This window comes from Patagioenas fasciata, chromosome 1, assembly GCF_037038585.1.
Source record: "Patagioenas fasciata isolate bPatFas1 chromosome 1, bPatFas1.hap1, whole genome shotgun sequence".
Taxonomy (NCBI): domain Eukaryota; kingdom Metazoa; phylum Chordata; class Aves; order Columbiformes; family Columbidae; genus Patagioenas; species Patagioenas fasciata.
In genome coordinates this window covers 44,246,469-44,268,009 of record NC_092520.1, presented here as the reverse complement: position 1 = coordinate 44,268,009, position 21,541 = coordinate 44,246,469, and the positions used below count along the sequence as shown (strand labels likewise).

Genomic DNA, 21,541 nt, shown 5'->3' with positions numbered 1-21,541 from the left:
GTAAGCATTAAATGCATTTAATGGCTCGATTTTATTAACATACACAAATGTATATAAATTAAGCATTATTCTTGAGCAAAAGCACTATTTTTTTGTAAGCAACTTTGATTTCTTTCTGTCTTCAAGTACAAGATTTACGTAAGTATTTCTGCATCGTTCTTTTAAGAGACAAATCTGAGACCTTGTAATTAGGCATTTATTATTTACCCCTCAAGGGACATCTCTATCAAGCTGAAGGATTTCATCCTTGATATATATTCTCTTTCAGAGCAAGATGAAAACATGCTTTTGGTAAAAGTGTTTCAATCAGGGCATACGAAAAGCACACATACAATGTTATGATGAATGCTTGAAAAAGCCATTTAGCAGCAAGCCAAATATATTGGCTTAGCAAAATTCTTTATTTAGGGTATTGTTTTTACTATATACTGACTCAGTATTTGATTTTGAAGCCTTTCAAAGACCATATTAGCCTTCTAGATGCAAGGGACTGTCTATCCATCAGTTCCAGCACTGTTCTTCAAAACCTCTGCAAAGTGAATTCATTCCAAAATTTAGATTGGGCACTAAATGTAGTAATTGCAGATCACTACTTTGCAGAAGCTGATATATAGCCTTCCACTTACTGAAACTGAGAGTAACACAAAGTGAGCTGCAGAGGCAAGAAACTGATCTATAACCAGCTGAGAATCTTTCTTGTAACAGGTCATTTGAATTATTTTATTCTGTTTGTCCTAGACACTGTCATCAACCTTCTGTAGTATGAAATAAGTCTCAATACCTTCTTCGACATTGCAGATCTCTGCTACACAAAACAACAGAAAGAGGACTCTAAAGGAAAATTGTTTTCTAATGCTGTATCACAGACCTGAAAACAGACAGGATCCTGCAGTTAAATAAAGTCTGACAAACTACAGTGGGACTAACTGAAACCCAACAAGTTGCTTTCAACATCCAGGCTTTTCCACTGGGTTCCAACTTTCAAGCAGGCACATTATATCAGACTTCCACCAAATGAATGAAATTATGCAGAAGTCAATATTTTGTCCTTGGTAATGCTTGACTCTCCCAGAAGATCAAAATGATTCCTTTCTATAAAGCTCTACAGCAATTAGTTGAAGACAGTCTAAAAAATAGTCTTAGAAAGAGCATCACTTGTAGTTATTGGAATATTTTTCTTTTTCTCCCTCCTTTAAAGAGTTTTTTTTTTTTTTTAAAGTTGTACCATAAATACTGCAGTGAAATCCCAGTATTTAATCAAAGTTCGAAAGAAAAGTCTGTCCAATCACTTTGGCATCAGCTTTCAATCCATCCTCTTTTAATCTAGATGACTGAGCAAACTGTCACCCAAAAGAATAATAATTGGCTACCTGAACATGCTGTAGTCAACAGGATCACTATTTTGCCCTTAGAATATATATATATGTGTGTGTATATATATATAAAATCAAGAAAGATGATAGCTTGGAGTAAAAGCCTATCTTAGCTCAGGGGCTGCAGTAAAGACAGCAAAGAGAAGTTTAAGAATTTTAACTATATAAAGAAAGATAACAGATAGTAATCAGTATAACATACAAAATCCAGAAAATTTACAAGAGAAGCTACAACTTCAAGTAGAAAGTCAATACCAGCAGGCATAAAAAATTAAATAATAAAGAATTAAAAAAAGAGAGTGAATAAATCCTAGAAACAGTACAACCTGCTATGGCAGAGATACGGTAAAACTGCATTAATGCTGAGGAAAATACAGAAGTTTTCAATAAAATCTTCTGCCCTCTGTTTGAGAAGAAGTCAGATGATCAGTTTGTACAACAAGAGAATGATGAACTATCTTCCAGTCCATTAGTAACAATTGTAATGTCTTTGTGCGCATATTGAAGGATGGCAAGCAGCATTGCTTCAGTAATTGACAGCAAACTAAATGGCCTATAATCATATGCAAAACTACAAAAAAGAGGAAGAAAGAAATCTGATTAAGCATTCAGACCTGAATGCCAGACACGAGTTTAATAGAAAGCAGATCTTAAAAGATTTTACTTAACCTTATGAATTTGATGTTAATAGGCTTAGTAGCTGTGCATTAGCTATCTGCAAGACATTAATTTAACTTAGTACTGGATGACATTCTGATTTAAACTATACAATTATATGAAAAAAGATCAAGAAAGGGCTACACAGCATTTCATGGGAGAGTAAAAATGAGGTGAAGATGTTTCAGTGGAATTTTGCCGGAGTTGGGACTAAGGTCACTGGTACTGAATCTTTTATCAGTGATCTAGAAGCAAATATAAAACCACTGTGGGTAAGAAGAAATGTATTGAAGTGGAAATCAGACAGATTTAAGTAGGAAATATAGCATAGATTTTAACTATAGTGAAAGAACAGTGATAGAGAAAATTACCAAGGATAACACTGGATTCACAAATCTCTTGAAAGATATGTTAGTCAGATACAAATTACTAGGATATATCTAAGAAGAATTAATAATAAATCGTAGCAATCGTTAAAAGAAACTTAACAAAAACTTCACTGTTCATGTATCTTCCAGTGAAATAATATATACAAACTAATATAAAATACATAAAATTAATGTAATTTTAGAATATACAGAAAATGCAAGTATTTGCATTGTGAAGTACCTTGGTGTAGTTATACTAAATTATAATTACCATGGTTTAAAAAAAATCAAACAATTAACAACATTCCTGAACCAAACAGCCTAGAAATTCTATATGGAGACAATATCTAATGGCAAATGCAGAAGTTCTTTGGTTCCTAAGAGAAACTTAGAAAACAATCTTAAAAATATTTCCAAAAATTAGTTCGCCCTAATTCTGGGAGATTTCAAGCTGAGTTCTGTTTAGTGTTTGTTCTCTGTGTCAATGTAATATGTAATTTCAAGTATTATATACAGAATTTTACAATATCATGAAACTAAGCTAATTGTAACAAAGTAAAAAAAAAATGTTCAAAAAAGCAGCTTATGTTAAACATTCCCTAGATTTGTATATTCAAAAGACTCAAGAACTGAACAATGTGGAAAAGGACTTACAGAAATATCTTCAAAAGTGATTTAAGAGAAGAGCTGTGTAAAAAGTAATGAGTATTCATTGAACAATTAAGTATCAAACAGAACAAACTAGTTTGGCTAGCTGGTCTCATCTTCAGAAATCAGAACATTGTCTGTCTGGTTTACATTCTTGTTTAGCCTGTAAAGTAATCCCTCTTTTGATCTTCATTTCAAAATACAATATAAACTTCTTTGAAAAAGTTTAACATAGAGTTTTGGCTAATTATGAGGCCATTTTTTGACATCAAATAGATAATAAACACTCTTTAGAAAATATTTCATTTTATGAACAGCTGTTCTGCAATGTTTATAGTCTCTACAGATTTGATTTTTTATGTAGCAGTAATTTACCTCTTGTGAAATCTGTGTTACTTGTTCCTTCTGATGTTCCAGATCTTTTACAAGCAACGAGTTTTGCTTTTCTAGCTGCAGTAACCTCCTTGCCAAGTGAACACTGTTCCAGTAAAAAGAAAGATCAAACTGAGTTTTTTCCAAAATATGCAAAAGAAATTCTCACATTTATACTTCAGAACTTGATCGCCTTAATTTTTCACCAATGCTTACATACTAATATCTAAATTACATGGTGAAACGTGCAGAATGGTCAGTTAGAAGAACAATGAAAATCTTACAAAATTTAGCAGCACTGAAATAGCATTCCCACAGCTATGCCATTGTAATATTTTACAAAGTAATTACCTATAGAATTCTTACAATACTACACAATTGCAGCAATCATGCCAAAATGTTTAATTATGAGTATTTACTTTTTAGCAACTTTAGGTTATACTGTAAATGTCTTCCCTTCACATAATTTTTTTAAAATGCATATTAATTTATATTTTGTAGTGGAACACTGAAAAATGTAGTATTTGATCATTTTCAAAACAGAGGCACCATTGTTTTGTCTGACATTTAATATGCTAAATAATTAATGTTCTTGTCACTCAAAAATAAACAAACCAAACCAAACAAACTCTTAAGCAGATCCATAAATTAACTTAGAAGGGAAAGGAGTACTGAGTTATTTAAACACCCCAGTTAAAAAATTAGATCCTCAAGCTCTTGCGTGTTTCTTGTACAAAGTCAAAAGAGTTTATCATCAATTCAGCAGCGTAGCTCCATAGGCAGCGATGGCAAAGATTCAGTACGTAATTGCAGAGCCTAATTCCAGACATCTAACCTGGTCTTTCAAGCTGTTCTTAATCACCTTGTCCTATTCCATACAGTCTGTAGAGCCTGACTATATTCCACCACAATGGGCTCCCAGATGGTGAACTGAAACGTACTCCAAACTCCATTGACTGTTTTGATTAGAACTGAATTGGTTATAATGGGACATCAGATGTCAAGTCTCTGTAAGTCTCCAAATAACACTCAGCAAAGCGTTATCCAGTTCTTCTAAGCCCAGAAAGTGTCTTCCAAGCACATCTGAAGTCCTGGTTTATTCATTTTCAGATTCACCATTCAAAGGTGACTTAGCAGAATTATTTTATATGTAAATAATAACTGACCCTAATAAGGTTGGGGAAAAGAAGGATCTAAGCTGAAACTGAGAAAAGTTCCCAAACTATTGACAGAGGAGGAAGGAACTCAAGTTTTAGGAAATGATGCTATAGAACTCTCAACAGCCTCCTGAAACAGACATACAACAGTATTTCTGATCCCCCACCCCTTTTTTTTTTCTTGAATTTTATGCAATATAAAAAGAAATCTTACAAGTAAACAATCCAAAGAAGCTAAAAAACATGAAAGAGCAAGCTAAGCCATGCCAAAGTTAGGTATCACATAATATCTTTATTATATTTGTCAGCAATACGTAAATCAGTGTGCAAAAGGTCTCATCTGATTGACAATCATATCAGCAACACTTTCTTGAAAAACAAATATAAAGGACAGAAGAAGTAATATGTGGCCCATAAATCTTTGTTGCAACATGAACAGACCATAATTTGCCTGTAATTCTCATCAACTTTTGATGTTAAAAAATCTTTGTCATGGAGAAGGTGGAGGCTAAGAGGACAAAACCAACTAAACTAACAGCTATCTGTGACAAAAAATTGACTTCCAGCTCCTGAATAATAGAAATGTACACTGTGAAGCTATGGTTACATGTTTAGATGTGTTTTTCTACCGTTTCTGTGTGTCCACCAATGATGGTGGAGTTTCTCATTTTGGTAGAAGAGAGCATGGTCACAATCTACCAGTAACACAAACTATGCAGTTGACTTTTCTGCATTTGAGAAAATTGTAGGCACACTCAAAATGCAAGGAATGAGTCTAATCCTGGGAGAACCACCTTCTTAATTGTGGTGTCTCCTCTGCCAGGCTGGAGAGAGGATTCTGGACAAATAACGATAACGATAACAATAACAATAATAATAATAATTGCATTGCTCTGACCTGATATTGTGAAGCATGTAGAATCTCTATCCATAATTAAAATCAAAACTTAGCTGGACAAGCTGTTGAACAACTGGATTTGCTGTCAGCAGGGTGTTGGACCCTGCTGACCTCCAATTGTTCCTTCTAACCTAAATCATCCCACTGTTCCTTTATAAAAATCTGAGGTTATGATGTTTTCTTTTTATACTACCTATACCCATTTCGAACAACAGCAAAATAAGTTTTGCTGTGGCCACAGTTTAAAAATAGTATAAATAAATTTTCATTCCCTATACTTCACAGAGGGCTGTACCCTTTATGCTCACAATGAGCCATTCAAATGTCACTATTATTTCTTAAAGAAAGTGTGCAATATAAATTTATTATTTAAAAGTTACTGTGATCTAGAAGTAAGTTATTCAGCCTACACATCATTTTTATCTATTGATCAAACAGTACCAGAGCAAACTGAAGAAATATAAGTGGAATCAAATGGTGTATTTGCAATGATGAAACAGTGATGCTTGAAACCTTGGCCTTCTTAATTTCCTGACAGATGCGTTTTTGTTACAATTACATACAATCATTTTTAGGGTATTAAAAACTTATTTTGTATTATATAAATGTAAACAATATAACCAATCTGTTTTTACAGATGTTTAGTTTTATACAATTAAAATTAATCTTTCTGAAATACAAGGACCTAGAAAAATATGTATATGCTCATTTACACGCATCAACCACACCAACAGGTCCTAGTCTTCATTCTGTTCCTGTATACTTACGTCATAAAAAAATTCTTAATCAAACTGGCTGGATTCTAAAACAAAACATAATGCACGTATCTTTATTTTGAACAGGTAAATTCAGGAGGCACTTTTTTACCTTTGCTTTAGTCGCCTTTTAGCTGTTGTAGGAACATTAGCACCATACCCATATGAGAAGAGAACCCTTTCAGCTTCAACTTCATTTTCCACTGCAAAAAATTCCAGAAAAGTACTGTTGAAGAACATAATTACAGTGCAAGAACTTACAAACTTCTAAGCAATTCTATTTATAATTACGCACAAATGTTTTTCTACAAGCCGGATTTTCAGTTGGTGTAACATTCTGGACTTCAGTAGAACAATTTTGTTCAGAATTAGCATTAATATAGTGCCATACATTAATTTCTCACAACACTGGCAGGCTTTTCACTTTTTATTTTTCTGATTAACATTGCAGAATATGAAAGTAAAGGAAGAGAGTTTGGTGTCCTTGAATATTCATATTATTGATATAGTCACAAAATACATGTTAATAGTGTTAAGTTTAATTCATCAGTACAGGGTTAGGTTGCTTAGGGTTTTTTTTTTTCTAAATAATTCATTTTCTGTGCGTATATGAGGTAGTAGACAAAGATAAAATTAGGGAGTGCTCAAGCGAACTGGACACGTAAACAAGTCTATGGGACCAGAAGGGAGACATCTGAGGTTGCTCAGGGAGATGACATCACTGTGAGGCTGCTCCCTATCTGTGAAAGTGTGTGGTGATCAGAAATTCCTGATAATGTGAGGAAAACAAATGCCACGCTCAGCTTCAGAGAAGGGTAAGAAGGAGATTCTGGAGAATGACAAACCAGTCAGCCTCACATCAGTCTCTGGGAAAGTTATAAAGCAAATCCCTCTCAAAGCTACTTCCCAAGCAAGGACAAAGAGGTGGTTGGTAACATCTAGCAAAACCAAATGATGTTTGACTAACTTGGCAACCTTCTGAGGTGCAGTGACTGGTGGTGTTGGTAAGAAGCAGCAGTGGAAGTTGGACACCTCAACTAGTCTAAAGACAGAGACTTTGACAGAGCCTCTCATAGTGTCCTCAAAGCCAAACTGGCAAGATACAGAATTCATAAATGGACAGTGGGTGCATGGAAAATTAGATGGACCCCTGGGCTCAATTAGTGGTCATCAGTCATACAAAGTGCGACGGACGGTCATTTACTATTGGCATCTCTTAGGAGTGAATACTTTTCAACATCTTTACTAACAATGCAGATGATGGGATATTGTGGACCACCAGCAAATTTCAGGAAGACAGCAACCAGATTGAGGCGGGAAGGCAGCACAGCAAACTGGGGGCAGGGCTGCTATTTAGAGGGACATCAACAGGCTGGAAAAATGGGTTGACAAGAACCTCAGATTTTAGCAAAGCAAATGCAGAGTCCTGCATTTGTTGTAGATTATCAAGCCGAAGTAATGTCTGTGTCACTGTGTGCTTCTTGTCTTCTTTTATGACTTTTCAGGCCCTTCACCTGACTTCGTGGCATAAAATATACATTTTGCAAGTTAATGGACACTTATTAATGACAATTTTTTACACTGCTAACCAAAAAAGTACCACTGTGAGGATACAGACAGGTTCATCCTTTTTCTTAAAAAGATACTAATCAATGGAAGCAGGAAAATCAGACAACTAGCCTACAACAAAAATATCCCAAAGTGAACATTTTACTCTGAAAAGGAAGAACAGACAAATAGCCAAGAAAGTTTACTATTGTTATTCATGTGGAAACCAGTCAGATGCTGTAAGGAGTGGCTACATAAATTCTTGATAGTTTCCTGAATATGCTGTTGTTTCAATATTAATGAAGTGAGGCATAATGATGAGGGCATAACAGTCACAATTCAGTGATTTCTTCCACATGCACATTCTCCAAAGGAAAAATTAAAAAGCTCATAAGAATATATGACAAAAGCCACCTCACATGTGCAAATACATAGTTTATTAAAAAATTCAGAGAACCCAAACCCCACCAGCACCTCCAAATATTGTAAAAAAGCAGAGGCTTCATAACTCAAGGAGAAGAAAAAAATATTCCATAGTATTGAAATGCAAAGAAGTGACCACAGGACTGAAGAGTAAAATCTTATTGCCATCAAAGTCCATAGAAAATTCTAATTGTCTTCCACACAATGCTTCGGCCTAAATGATAATCTATGAAAGATAGACTGGAGTATTTCCAGAACACATTAAATTTGAAAAATAATCATATTTCCTTTAACTATTCTTCTACCTTTAGCTATTTGTGACAATAATAGTAATAAAAACCAAAGTTATTAAATAAAAAGTATATTAAAATAATATTGAACTGTAACTCCCTTTTTTCTCAAAAAAAATCGGAAAATGAAGTAACTATATTTTAACAGAACAGGCCATTTGGAAACAGTCTTTAAGTCATATTCTGTAGCACAGAATATAAATTGTAATTGAAATAAATACTTAAGATGAAGTTAAGAAATATTTAGCTCTGTAAAAAACTTTACTGCCATCACAAGATACATAAGAAAATCTAAATCAGTGTAAACAAAAACCAGCATTCTGAACTCTGTCTTCTCCTTCGAAAAAAAAGAAGGTAAGGTCCAAAAATTCTGTATGAATACATAAATACTCCTTAGGTGAGTTTATATATATACACTTCAAAAAACATGTTACCAACTAAAACATAAGCATGTATTTAGCAAACACGCTTATGGTCAGACTGGAACCTTTGGGTAGTCATGTCATTCTAACAAGTACAAGCTACAGTTTATAAAATAAATAAAGTTTGTACAGTCTAATTTCTAAAGTTATACCCACATCACTGCATCCTAGTAATACATCCTTTGCTCTACATTACTGTTTATATACAAAACTTATGCAATGATATTCCACCTGGAAAACATTATTTATAAATTGTGATTGTTTTGTGGAGGAGCAAAGAAAGAAGGACAAGAAGATATATGAATTAGTTTCAAATCTTAAAATGTCCTATTCTGTTTACACACAGGCTACAAGACGAAGATTAGAGTCTTAGTTTCAAATTAGAAATCACTTGCTTTGTGGATTCATTTAGGCTGAGAATCAAATTAATAGAGATTTCACAGAAATTTTGCTGTGTTTGAGAACAGATATTGTTGTTTTTGCCAACCAGAGTCAAAACTTTTCAAGAGTAATCAGGCTTGAATTTAATCCAGGATTTAGTTCTTAGAACAGAGAGATCTCCAATAAGCAACTACTTAATGTCTAATTAATATCAATTTAACACAAGAAAAGTTTTTTTTTTTCCCCAGTATATTAAAAAAATCACATTAATCACTTTACTGTATTATGAAACACAATTATCTGCCAACAAAGAGGGTTTCTTGATATGCAAAATATACTTAAATAACAGGAGAATCCTAAAAAAACATATCTAATGATAATGTATAATGAATCTAATGATAATTCCTTAATGAATAAGGAAAAGAGAAATCAGTGAAAAAGAAACACTGAGATGATTTTTAATATCCCAATGTCTAAGTTCATGTTTATTTGATGCGTATTTACAAATACATTTAGAAACTGATCATTAATATTTTCTGTCAAAATAATTAGTGGATCTTAACTGTCAGGCATAAGGAGGGAGAATGACAGGCACTGTAATACCTTTCAAGTACTATGAGAATCACAACACTTTGTCATAACGCCAGAAACACCTAGAGACATGATATACTTTGTGACAGAACTTACTTTCTGCTGTCTGCAATATTATCTCATCAAGCTCTTTTTCAAGTTTTTCGTAAGTATCTAGCCTGGCTTGAATCTCAGAATTTTGTGTCTGAAGTTCAATAATGCGTGTTTCACTAGAAGACTGAAGACTATAAAATTCCTTAGTAAGCACCTGTGAGAACGAATAACGGAAAGATCAGGAATTCAGCATTACAGCTACTTATGAAAGATGCAAAATATAATACATGTAAAACGCTCAGCGGTATGATACTAAATATTGGATGTAACTTCTGCACAGGAAAGATTAAAATACTCTAAAAAGTGGTTATTTTTTCAACTATGTTGTCTTGCACAGATTACACTCTCAGGTCACATCCCTTATGCCTACTTTGTAAGGCCTTAGTAATTCTAAGAATATATATCTGAAAAAGCCACAAGAATTTTAAAGGAGAGTTAGGAAAAGCAAGGTAACAGATAAACTTAATATACAGCAGTCAAAACAGTGTAAATGCATTTATTTTCATTGCTTTAGCTGGATTCAGATTTCAGTTATCAATTTAAAAAAAGAAAGTTCCTTCACAGGATGGTAAATCCTCTGATATCAAAGTTTAAGATACAGCCGATTTTTATTATTTACTAATTACTGAAAAGTAACACACCATTAACATTCAGGACTAATGCAAATACTTAATCCACTAAGCTCAAACAAAAGAATACATATTCAAAAGTTATGAAGGTCTGTATGAGAACTAAAGCTTGATATAATGCTTGAAAATAGAAAACAACACTGACAATATTATAAAACCAACTGGAATAAGAAAATCCTTGGTAAGTAGTAACCTATATGTTTCACAGAAAAAAACACACACACACAAAAACAGGTAAAGTAATAACCAAGTAGTACTGTAGCAAAATTTAATAGTAACTTCCCAAATGAAAAAACTCAAACATTCAAGATGACAACTGAATACAGAACTTGAGATACAGAAATATATGTATAGTGCATACAGCAGTAAACTAGATTCACTGTCAAAAACACTAAAGAATGCATGAAGGTTAAATAAACAAGCCACTTGAATATAAAGTGGTCTAGTGTAACAGAACAATAAATGTATAGGTTAAAATTTGGCAAAGTATAAACCATCTGTTTCCTAGCTTTAGCATGCATAAGAAGAGAAACTAGTCTATGCTGAAATCGGAATGAAAACAAGAGTTGGTTCACAAAGCAGCTGTAGCTGCGCCACAAGATACTAGAGACTATGCTATTAATTAAGATCAATATCCTATAAGAAGGGTAAGAAACCGTTAGGACCTCAATGCTATATATAAGAAAGTAAATTAAAAAAAATGAGAATTCAGTCAAAAGGAACAAAAGTAAAAGATTCAGACATCAAATATTTAAATTCTGCATGAACATTTCTTAATGAAAAAGGACTGGTTTCAAAGCCACTCTCTAAAGAGAAAAGGAAGTGCCAAAATTCTTAGTAGAACTGAAAGCCAAATATTCAAGATGTTATTCGGATCAAATAAATATCCACAAAGAAAATGGAAACATAACTCAAATTTAACTATCATCTTCTCAAAGTTTAGATATGTCTGTGCCAATCAATAATCTGTTCAGCAACCTCAAAGGCCAGCAACACTGTCACTCTCAGTGCTCGTGACAACAACCAACCTCATCAGCCAGGATCTGACAAAACCAAGAAATTACATTTTATCTAAAACTCTCTAATTTTGTTTTTACTCCATAGTTCTTTTTCATAATCACCCTAGGCAGGTTCAGGACTAGAATTGTGGAGACTTGAAGAGCAGCATCCTTCCCCAAAAAATGAAGGCTGCCATAGCTGGCACTGGGAAAAAAGTTTTTTATTCTGTCCTGTCCAGTTTGTATCCTGACATTTGTTTTAGACATATAGTGCCAGTCTCATTTAAATCTCACAAACTGGACTCAGTAATGATTTTGGTACTAACTTCGCACAGGTGAAGAAATTTCGTCTGAAAGTAAATTTGCTCTGCTGAATATTGGAAGGAGGGAAGTTAAACCCAGAAGAGAAAAGGGTGAGGAAAGATGCTTTAGTATTTGTCTTCGTTTCTCACCATCCAGATCTATTTCAATTGGTAATAAGTGAAACTAATTTTTCCCAGGTCAAGTCTATTTTGACCATGATGGTAACTGGCAAGTGATGTCCCTATCTTTCTATCAACGCATGAGCTTTTTCAGCTTATTTACCACCCCTGCTCCTCTTGAGGATGGGGAATGAGAGAGTGGTGAGTGTCTGGCAGCTGGCCAAGGTCAACCCACCACAACAAAATTAGTAACATTAGGTCTTTTCAATGCTGTATATGCCATACTCCCCTTCTTTAGCTGTAAAAATTGATCCCAAAATTGCATATCAATAAAAAGTATTTTTATTACTTAAAAATACTATTACAAATCACAGTTTTAATGATATTTAATTCACCATAGCTGTTCTGGTGTAACTATCTTCTCTTCCTACAACAATCACAGAGACTGACATAAGCGGTTTTATGATACAAGCATATATACACCTCACATTAATGAGGTACTGTCTTCAACATCTCTCCGTGAGAGATTTTTTGCCTTCTTCCTCTCCCCTAAGTCTTGGTTTTGATTGAACTGATCAAACTTAATAAGCTTTGTCATTAGATTTTGCTTCAGCAGAATTGGGTGGAGATACTAATTCAGCCATGTATGTTCTCCACGCTTTTCCATTTACATTCTAATTGAAAACCACTACGTAATGCCCCATTAAGTGTCTCTTTATATAACATACCTCCAGCTTTCTCTGATATTTCTCACATTCCATTTGGCACTGTGAAAGATTCTTAGCTGTTTCTTGTTGCATGAGTTGAATGTGTTCACTTTCAAAGGACTTTAACTTACTTTGGTGGAGAAGTTCAGCTACTTTGCTTTCTGTGCCAAGTTGCATTTGTCTATACCTCAAAGAAAAAAAGAAAAAAAAAAAGCGTTGATGGTTCAAAAATAAACAAACTTACAACCCATGCTAGTTCTGTTAATTACAGGTATAAATTTCAGAAATTATTACAGTATTTCTAAGAGTTTAATAAGTATTAGTTTGGTTAGCTACGTAACAATTGTAACTGGCATTTGAAATTTCATTAGGAAAATTCAATACTATAATGACAACAAAACATGGAACACTTAGTCCATGGCTTTTCAGAGTATGTAGCTAATGCATAATCAAATCACAATGACCTTACAATATACCTTATTTTTAAAAAATCTTAGATCAATATGAATCTCTTTCTCAGTACACAATGTGTACACTGAAGTCTTTTCATGGGAGAGACACTAAGGAGATGTTGCCTTCTGTCTTCACCACCATGTGTTACATGTGATAGGGAGAAGTGGTATTAGACATCAGTGATACCAACAGCGCATTCCTTGGGATATTTCTTTGGGATATCATGGCTGTCAGCTACAGTGCTTTTTCCCATACCCAAAGATGTGAAGAAATGTGAGACCACAACATTGTATTAATTTCCACATTTGGAATCACAGGTCCTTCTCAAAAAGCAGAAATGAAGTATATTTTTGAGAATATCACTGTAAAGTAATTATAGGTGACAGACAAATAACATTCCACTTAGAAGTGGACTTCACTCATTTTACTTACATACGCAGCCTCAAAGAAGAGGGGTAAAAAATTTGCTGATAGAATACAAAAATACTGGACTGTAGAAAATGAGTGTGATATGAACAACAGTAGAAATCCTTATGAATATCAGCCTTAAATAACATAGGAAATTCAAAGGAGATACATGCAAAGTAAATCCCAGGTTGTAAATATGATCCTAATCACACGCATAAAGTGATCAACTCCTAGCTGACTGTTTAGATTCATGAGTGATATCTTGGGGTTATATCAGATAAATCCATGAAAACTTTAGCTCAGTTTTAAATAAAGGTCAAAACCATTATTTTGGGAATTACTGTGAAAGCAATAGAGAAAATACAGAAATCGACATGTCATTTTACAGTTGCATGCTGTTGCCTGCATACTGAATATTGACCACTGTTCTAGTACCTGATCTCACCAGGAATATAATAGAACGGGTAAAGCATCAGAGAAGGGTTATAAGGGTGACCCTTGACAAATGGCCACATCATGCACTTACATAGTTGCCTTGTGTGGAAGAAATTACTTAAGCAAACTAAATCTCTACTACTTGGAAAAGAAACGGTGTTAAGAAAAATGGAGAAATAAGCGAGGCCTGTAACATCTTGAGTGGCATGGAAAATGAGAATAGGAATCAATTATTCACTGTATTTTCCATTAGATAAATGAGAAGGCATCTAATAAAGCTAGCAGATGCAGAAGGAAAACAAACAGAAGTTGTTCTTCACACATGAAAGCTGTGAAATTCCTTACCATAAGATGTTGTGGATGCTAAAAATTAACACTTACTCAAGAGGATACTGAATAAACTCAGCAGAGAAATCCTTTGACAACTATTAAATGCAGGATTGTATTTCTCACACAGAAGTCACTTATCAACAAATTGTTGGAATGCCAGACAAAACCTTTACACTAACCCAGCATGGCTGTTATGTTAGCTGTCATTTGTCAAATTGTTGCAACACAATTCCATCCTGTTTAGCACCTGATCTTTAGGTGGGATTGAGACCTTTTAACAAAAACAAGAGGATTACTTCAAATATTTTCCCTGAGGATTTCAGATGTAGGAATGTTTCTAAGGCACAAAGAGGAAGCAATTTTCACTGGAATTAACCTGAACAGAACAAACAGGTGTCACTATGATGCCCTTTATAATCACTCTGTAGACATCCGTGTATGAGTAAACAGTCCAATGCATGAATGAGATTGTTCCCACACATGCTGTGTAAGCAGAGATTGAAAATTCTGCCTACCGAGCTCATGAAAAGGTCGTTCTTAAAAAAAAATTATATATATATATATTTTTCAATAGTACGGCCTTTGTTCTCAAACAGTTATTGCACTCAAACTGCTAAATGCCAATTCTCTATCTGGTTATCAACTACTGCTGTCAATTTTGCTTGAGGACGCTTTTCAAATGCTGATACTTTAAGTGTTTCATCACCACTCCCTGACTGTACGTTCCTGTTTTCATTTTACCACACAAGAATAGTTTCAGCACTTTTATATTCTCCACACTTCATACATGATTGGCTGCAGACATGACATTAAATCTGTTCTGCTCTACACATTGTTTACAATCTTGGGAAGATAGTTTTGTTCCAAAATGAGTAATTCTTCACAAAGACACATGTCATTCAGCCAACTGATGTGCAATGCAACACACAAATGAAATTTAGCTACAAGTCATACTTATTGACTTTCAACAACAAATTCATTATCTTCTGCCTTTACATAAACTAAATGGCAATGCTTTCCTGTACACAGCTTTAGACCTTAAATTAATCTGAGGTTCAACGATCTGTTCTGTGCAGAGCTTACACACTGGAAATATGCATAAAAATAGGCTATGCAGACTCCTCTGTACCCAACTACTATACTTTCTGGAGAACTTCATGGTTCTCTGATGATTTTGTAAGTCTACTCAATCAGCCGGGTGCTTCCAGAACATGCTTATCCACCCAATAATGAACAGTAACTTCAGGAAAAAAAAAAAAAAAAAAAGATATTTTTTATTTTGGAAATTTGAAGTAGCTTACATGTGTATGATCTGTTTTGTACTGATAAGGTTATGAAGAGTCAGTTTTCTTTTGACCTTACTACACTGTTGAGCTCACTAGTAACTCCTCCACTGTAGCCCCATTCATTCTTTGTCCTATTTGTATTTACTTGGCCAGATAGCATCTCCGGTTTCTTGGCCACTATTTCAGCACAAGTGTGCGTGCATGTGTGTACATAGTCATGTAACAACGTCAAAATACATTCCTTAATTTGCCTAGATGGTTTCTAAGGGAAAACAAAAGAAAACAGAACCACTCTATGTCTTAACACTACTATTATGGAAAAAAAAATAAAACAGTGGAATGCGGAGGTACAGGATTTTTCTCCATCAAGAAATTTTAGCAAACTTGATGTAGTGAAAGAGCTCACAGAAGAATGTAGGTTGTGAATGAAAGGGAAATTACAGACTGAGCTAATATAAAAAAAAGAAAAAAACCTCACATGTAAAAATCGTCTGGAATGAGGTCTCAACTATGTTACACCTCCGTGCCATTAGGATGACCAGTCAATAATGCTTGAAGTTTGCTAAAGAAGAGTGACACTATGGTTATCAAAAAGGTTATTCCTAGGGTAAAGTAGAAGAGAGAATATTCAGAGAGGGATTTAAACTCTGGTTTGTAAGGATGATTTTAAGATTTTTCAGTCAGAGGAGTCTGTTTTTGCAAATGGTGGATAACAATATATTAACTTTTCAAAATCTCCATACAATGAGAGTAAACTGAAAGATTTCATGGTAGATGCATAGTGAAGGAAGTACAGCAGCCAACTGTTTTTTGAATGGAGGAACTACAAAACAAATCCAGCATAGCATAATCTAATATTGATATTCACAGATTTCTGTCATCTATGTGCATAAAGAGAGAATCACTTAACATTTCCAGCTTGTTAAAAGCATCCCATAAGTACTGAGATAGCAACTCTACTCTGTTTTTACTTAACAGAAATAAACTCTTTTTTACCATTGTCTATCCCATTGACAAAACCGAGATGTACAGCAGTACTCCTCAAAAGTGTAACTGAACAATGAAGTACATTAGAAGACAATACATTTGTAAAAGTACACATTCAGGAAGCAGCAAATTCTAGAATTAAGCTTGTTAATAAGAAAGAATGCCAAGCAAGAAAATACAGATAATACATCTTCCAAAGGAAGTCTTACCAAAATTATACAGAACATCAACCCTTTTTAATTTCGCAAACTTGATTATACCAACCCTAATGCTTTTTAGCATACATTTTAGACACTGTTTTCAAGTTTAAAAATGGAAAAAACCCTGTAAATTGTGAAATCATCCTGACTCCACAGATGGGTCAGTTCCAGATCTAATACCTTTAGAGTAATAACAAGATACTGTGCTATTTGTACAAATCTCTGTGCTTTGGTTCAGTGCCAACTTTGCAGAGAAACCTAAATTCTACAGACATTTCCTCCCTAACCTGTCCTATTGCAAACCTCCCACTTCCAGCCCCAACATGTCCCCTAATATTCCTGCCCTCCTCCCTCTTTGTCCCAGTGCCAACCCCAGATTTCTCCTGATTTCCAATTCTATTTTCATTCTGTCTACTCAGGTCACCAGTTTTTCTTCTCACCTGTGTTCCTATACTATTCGGCTTCCATTCCTATCTTGTAGGCCTATTCTCTACCTGCTGTTTTTTCTTCTCTCTATTCCTATATCATGCTCACAGTTTGTCATTCTTTGTCAAATTCTGCCCATGCTTCTTTCACCATGAGGTTTAAATCACAGTTTAACTTCCTCATCTTTTGCAACCGAATCTGGCCTAGATGGGCCTAAATTAAATTCAGTCATGTTACAGACGGCACATACATTGTCCATACATGCAGCAAACTGTGAGACTCCAGTTCAAACATGCACTCAAAGGATCTTGTTTTCACTGGTTCTCTTTTTTATCTTTGGTACTAAAAACTGGTTGGCTTGTTTCTGGGCAATCAAAACTTTCCCATGAACTGAGTTCACATGCTACTCACTAAGTAACTGGAAATGATCCTTAGTTTCAAATGCTTTCATTGCTCAGCTTCTTATGCAACTGAACGTAAGTCTGATGCACCATGTATCTGTCTGGTTTCATAAAGTGAAAGTCCATTTAATATTTAGTATCAAATGGGTAAGAAAATTGTCATCCTTCATTTAAATACACATTTTTATGGAGATTGTTACACTAACTTTTTAAGTTGTTTCAGTCTTTTGTACCATTTATTGCTTCACTGATGTCTATCAAATGTACTACATTATTTCTATTCTGGACTAAAATAACAATGCACTTAGTAACAACCAATTTAAGTACCTCCAACAAAAGAAAAAAAAAGCTCTGAGGATAATGATTAAACAGAAGATGAAGGATGCCATCTACAAATTGCTTAAACAATGAAAAAATTGTTTGTTGAAATAGTTTTCACTTCAAATTTGTTTTCCCCAAACAGTATGCTGAGAATCTTTTTCAGGATGGTATTCCTGTTTTAGATTGTTATTAAAAAACTACAGAAAGATATAGCTCAAATGCTAAAGGGAAAACATGATTTAACATGCAAGTTCTTGCCAGATGTTACATTTGCTTCGTATCAAGTAATTAAACATACAGTACTTTTGTATGCGGTTTAGTAAAATCTGTTTGAGAAAGCTTAGAAGCTTTGATTAAAGCTGCTTGCTTCAAAGCAGATTTTTGTGTTTTGCAGCATTCTAAGCATTTGTTATGTCTTTGCCTCTGATCCTTATTCTGTCGAAACAACTTCCTTGGAGGTAACACTTCCAAACATCCAGATTCAGCAAGATAAACAGCTGGTTTACACTACCTGTAGTTTCAGGACACCTAAATCCAAAATGACCTATGCCAGGGATGTCAAACTCATTTTTGCCAGGGGCCACATCAGCCTCCTGGCTGCCTTCAAAGGGCCGAATGTAATTTTTGGACTGTAACAACTCTTACATTTATACAGTACTAAAATTATATTCGACGCTTTGAAGGCAACCGTGAGGCTGATGTGGCCGCTGGTGAAAATGAGTTTGATACCCCTGACCTATGCAATAAGTAGAGTTCTTCAGTACATAGAACCCACGTATTCTTGCTACCCTAACCAGACCAATGCCCAGTGCACACTAGATTGGATGTTTGTCCCTGCAGTGTCCCATGAGAATGTGCACAGTTCACATGTATTCTTGTGCCCTACACCGGAACAAGAAACATGTTGGCTGTTGCACAGATCTTTTCACTAACCCGTAACGTGAATGACTTGTAAAGAGACAAGTTAAAGGTGGGGTTGTAGAATATACATGTAAAAGGTAGATCTTGAGGAATTACTATAAAGGTAGCTCTTTATCTTTGTGTTTATTCCACTACGACAGCCACAGTGACCTAATGATGAGTGTTCCATCTCTTTTAAGAATTGGAAAAACAAACATTATGAAAATGAGTCTGCTTTCGATGTATCTGCTAAATCATGCTGACTGGCTGGGCCTGAAATTCATCATTGTTTCCTTGTCTCTGGACTATACAATCATGCTTCCTTTATTTGACTCTTGTGAAACTTAAGATTCATTCCTGCATCGAGACTCAGCTTCAACAGTAAAGGTAGAGGCTGCTTCAGCCTTGCCTGGCCTGTGCTTGCGAGTTATAGTTCAGTCATGAGAATTTAATAATAAACCTTCACTAAGGAGTTTTCTCTCAGTCCTGGAGCTCTGATAAGACATTTAACCCAGCCTTGCACTTTCTGAAAGTGCGCCTTACTTTGGGGCTACCGGAAAAAAAGATGAGCAACTCCTGTCATGGTTTTTTTAAGAACGAAACAGGATGTGGTTGCTCCCCTATGTTAATTCAATGCTGCTGACAAATGCTTAGTTTGGTCAGAGTCACTTGCCTAGTCTGTTGTTACTTGGGTTAAGTAATCAGCATCTTGATTGAGTTAACTCTTTTCTTATTTGATTCAATGAAACAAACACAAAATGTATTCAAATAATCTAACTGAACTTTATCAGTACAGTGACATTATGTCCTGGTTTTGCCTGGGATAGAGTTAATTTTCTTCCTAGTGGCTGGTATAGTGCTACATTTTGGATTTAGTATAAGAATGTTGGTAACACACTCATGTTTTGGTTGTTGCCAAGCAATGTTTACACCAAGTCAAAGACTTTTCAGTGAGGAGGCTGGAGAGTTACAAGAAGCTGGGAGGGGACACAGCCAGGACAGCTGACCCAAACTTACCAAAGGGATACTGCACACCATATGACGTCCTGCTCAGTATATAAACTAGGAAAAAAGTTAGCCAGGAATCACTGCTCAGGGATGGGCTGTGCGTCGATTAGTGGGTGGTGAGCATTGCACTGTGCATCACTTTTTCTGTGCATTCTGTTATTATTATTGTTATTTTTTCTGCCTTTGCTGTCCTATCAAACTGTCTTTATCTCAGCTCATGAGTTTTGCCTTTTTTTTTTTCCAGTTCTCTGCCCCATCCCACCTGGGGGCACAGGGAGGAATGAATGAGCAGCTGTGTGGTGCTTGGTTGCCAGCTGGGGTTAAACCACTACAAATTAATGACAGCATCGTTAACAAAAATAAATTATCTAAAGAAAGCAATAAACATATAATAAGGTATAGGATCTAATTCCACCACTTCCTCCACAAAAACTGTTTTTTACATAAATTAATAGGAAGACAGTCACCCCAGTAATTTTGAGCGGTCTAATAGTAGTTGTTTTTCTCTCTGCCTATGCATCTTAGTCAAGATTTATATCCTTGTATTCTCATTATGTTTCTGGGGATGAAGAATTCTAAATCTATGAAAAGCTACGAACTTGAAACACAGACATTATCAGTATACACAATTTGTCAGAGAACACCTACCAGATCAGGCATTTCAGGTGATGTAGGGCCAAAGATACCTAGTTTGTGAATCCAAAATTGAAATTATCACCTCACAGAATCCCCTGAATAAAATGTCAAAATAGCCCCAAAGAAAGATACAAGATTCCTCTTTTTCAAACAGGAAGGCTATTAAATGAGTTTGTTGAAGCCTAGTGAAGAAATAACAAGGGAAACAAATTTATAGAATTCCCCTAAGTACAGGACAGCAATCTAAAAGGGAACCACAGCCAAGCTAAAGGATGTAGACACCAGCAGCTCTACCTCAAGCCAAAAGAAGTCAGAAGAAAATGAACAGTTCTATTGTTTCTGGCACAGCCTCGACACACACACAAAGCTATCTTTTGCATCTGTGTGCACCAGCACATAAAATGGCAGAAGTCTCCAATCTTGAAAGAATGAGAAACATGCTGAATTGAGGTGGAATTCATATCTGGACAAGCACAATTAGATATCTCATTGCCTAAGCGACATCTTCGCTCAAACAGATAAATACTTTAATTTCTTTTAATTCACTTTGAAGTGACAGATTTAAAAAGATCCCTTCTCTGCAATATGGTTTTGTCTATTGTACATATTTTAATCCAAGAGCATAAAACCTGAATTATATTTATTAAAAGCTCATTATGACTTTAGTCAAATTTTCTGTGCACATTATTTTCTATTTGATTTCCCATGGCATCCCAAACCATTAACTTTATCAAAGCAATATTTTTATTTCAGTTTACTTCAGTCCTTACAAAAACTGACACGTTAACAAAGCTGATTTTTGTGCTAAATCAACAAAAAGGGAAGGAATAGTAGAGAGACTTATTCCCCAGCAATGTATATTGATTGGTACAGAAAATAATTAATTTGAATTGTAACTGTGAGAGGCTTTGATATGATAAACATACAACAGACCTCAATAAAGAAAATGCCAGCAACTTCCTCACTATAAAACACTAAAAAAAGCATCAACTTTTAATATTACTCTATATTAAATTTC

At 34.8% G+C, this 21,541-nt stretch overlaps 1 protein-coding gene and 1 non-coding gene across 8 annotated transcripts in view; both read right to left on the bottom strand.

Moving 5' to 3' along the window:
- The window catches only part of PIBF1 (progesterone immunomodulatory binding factor 1), a 120,145-nt gene that overhangs the window by 36,575 nt on the left and 62,029 nt on the right, over window positions 1-21,541 (bottom strand). For 6 of the 7 annotated variants that reach the window (XM_065831247.2, XM_065831332.2, XM_071806140.1 and 3 more), the window contains 4 exons: window positions 12,754-12,919; window positions 9,980-10,130; window positions 6,341-6,431; window positions 3,422-3,524 (listed from right to left, as the gene is read on the bottom strand). In XM_065831247.2, the coding sequence (XP_065687319.1) occupies window positions 3,422-3,524; window positions 6,341-6,431; window positions 9,980-10,130; window positions 12,754-12,919 (511 nt within the window). Of the gene's footprint in view, window positions 1-1,988; window positions 2,276-3,421; window positions 3,525-6,340; window positions 6,432-9,979; window positions 10,131-12,753; window positions 12,920-21,541 lie in introns of those variants that run through there. The other variant, XM_071806167.1, reaches the window with a different exon arrangement.
- LOC136097410 (U1 spliceosomal RNA) lies at window positions 5,249-5,406 on the bottom strand. Its single transcript, XR_010650799.1, has one exon. It is a non-coding gene; the product is annotated as a U1 spliceosomal RNA (small nuclear RNA).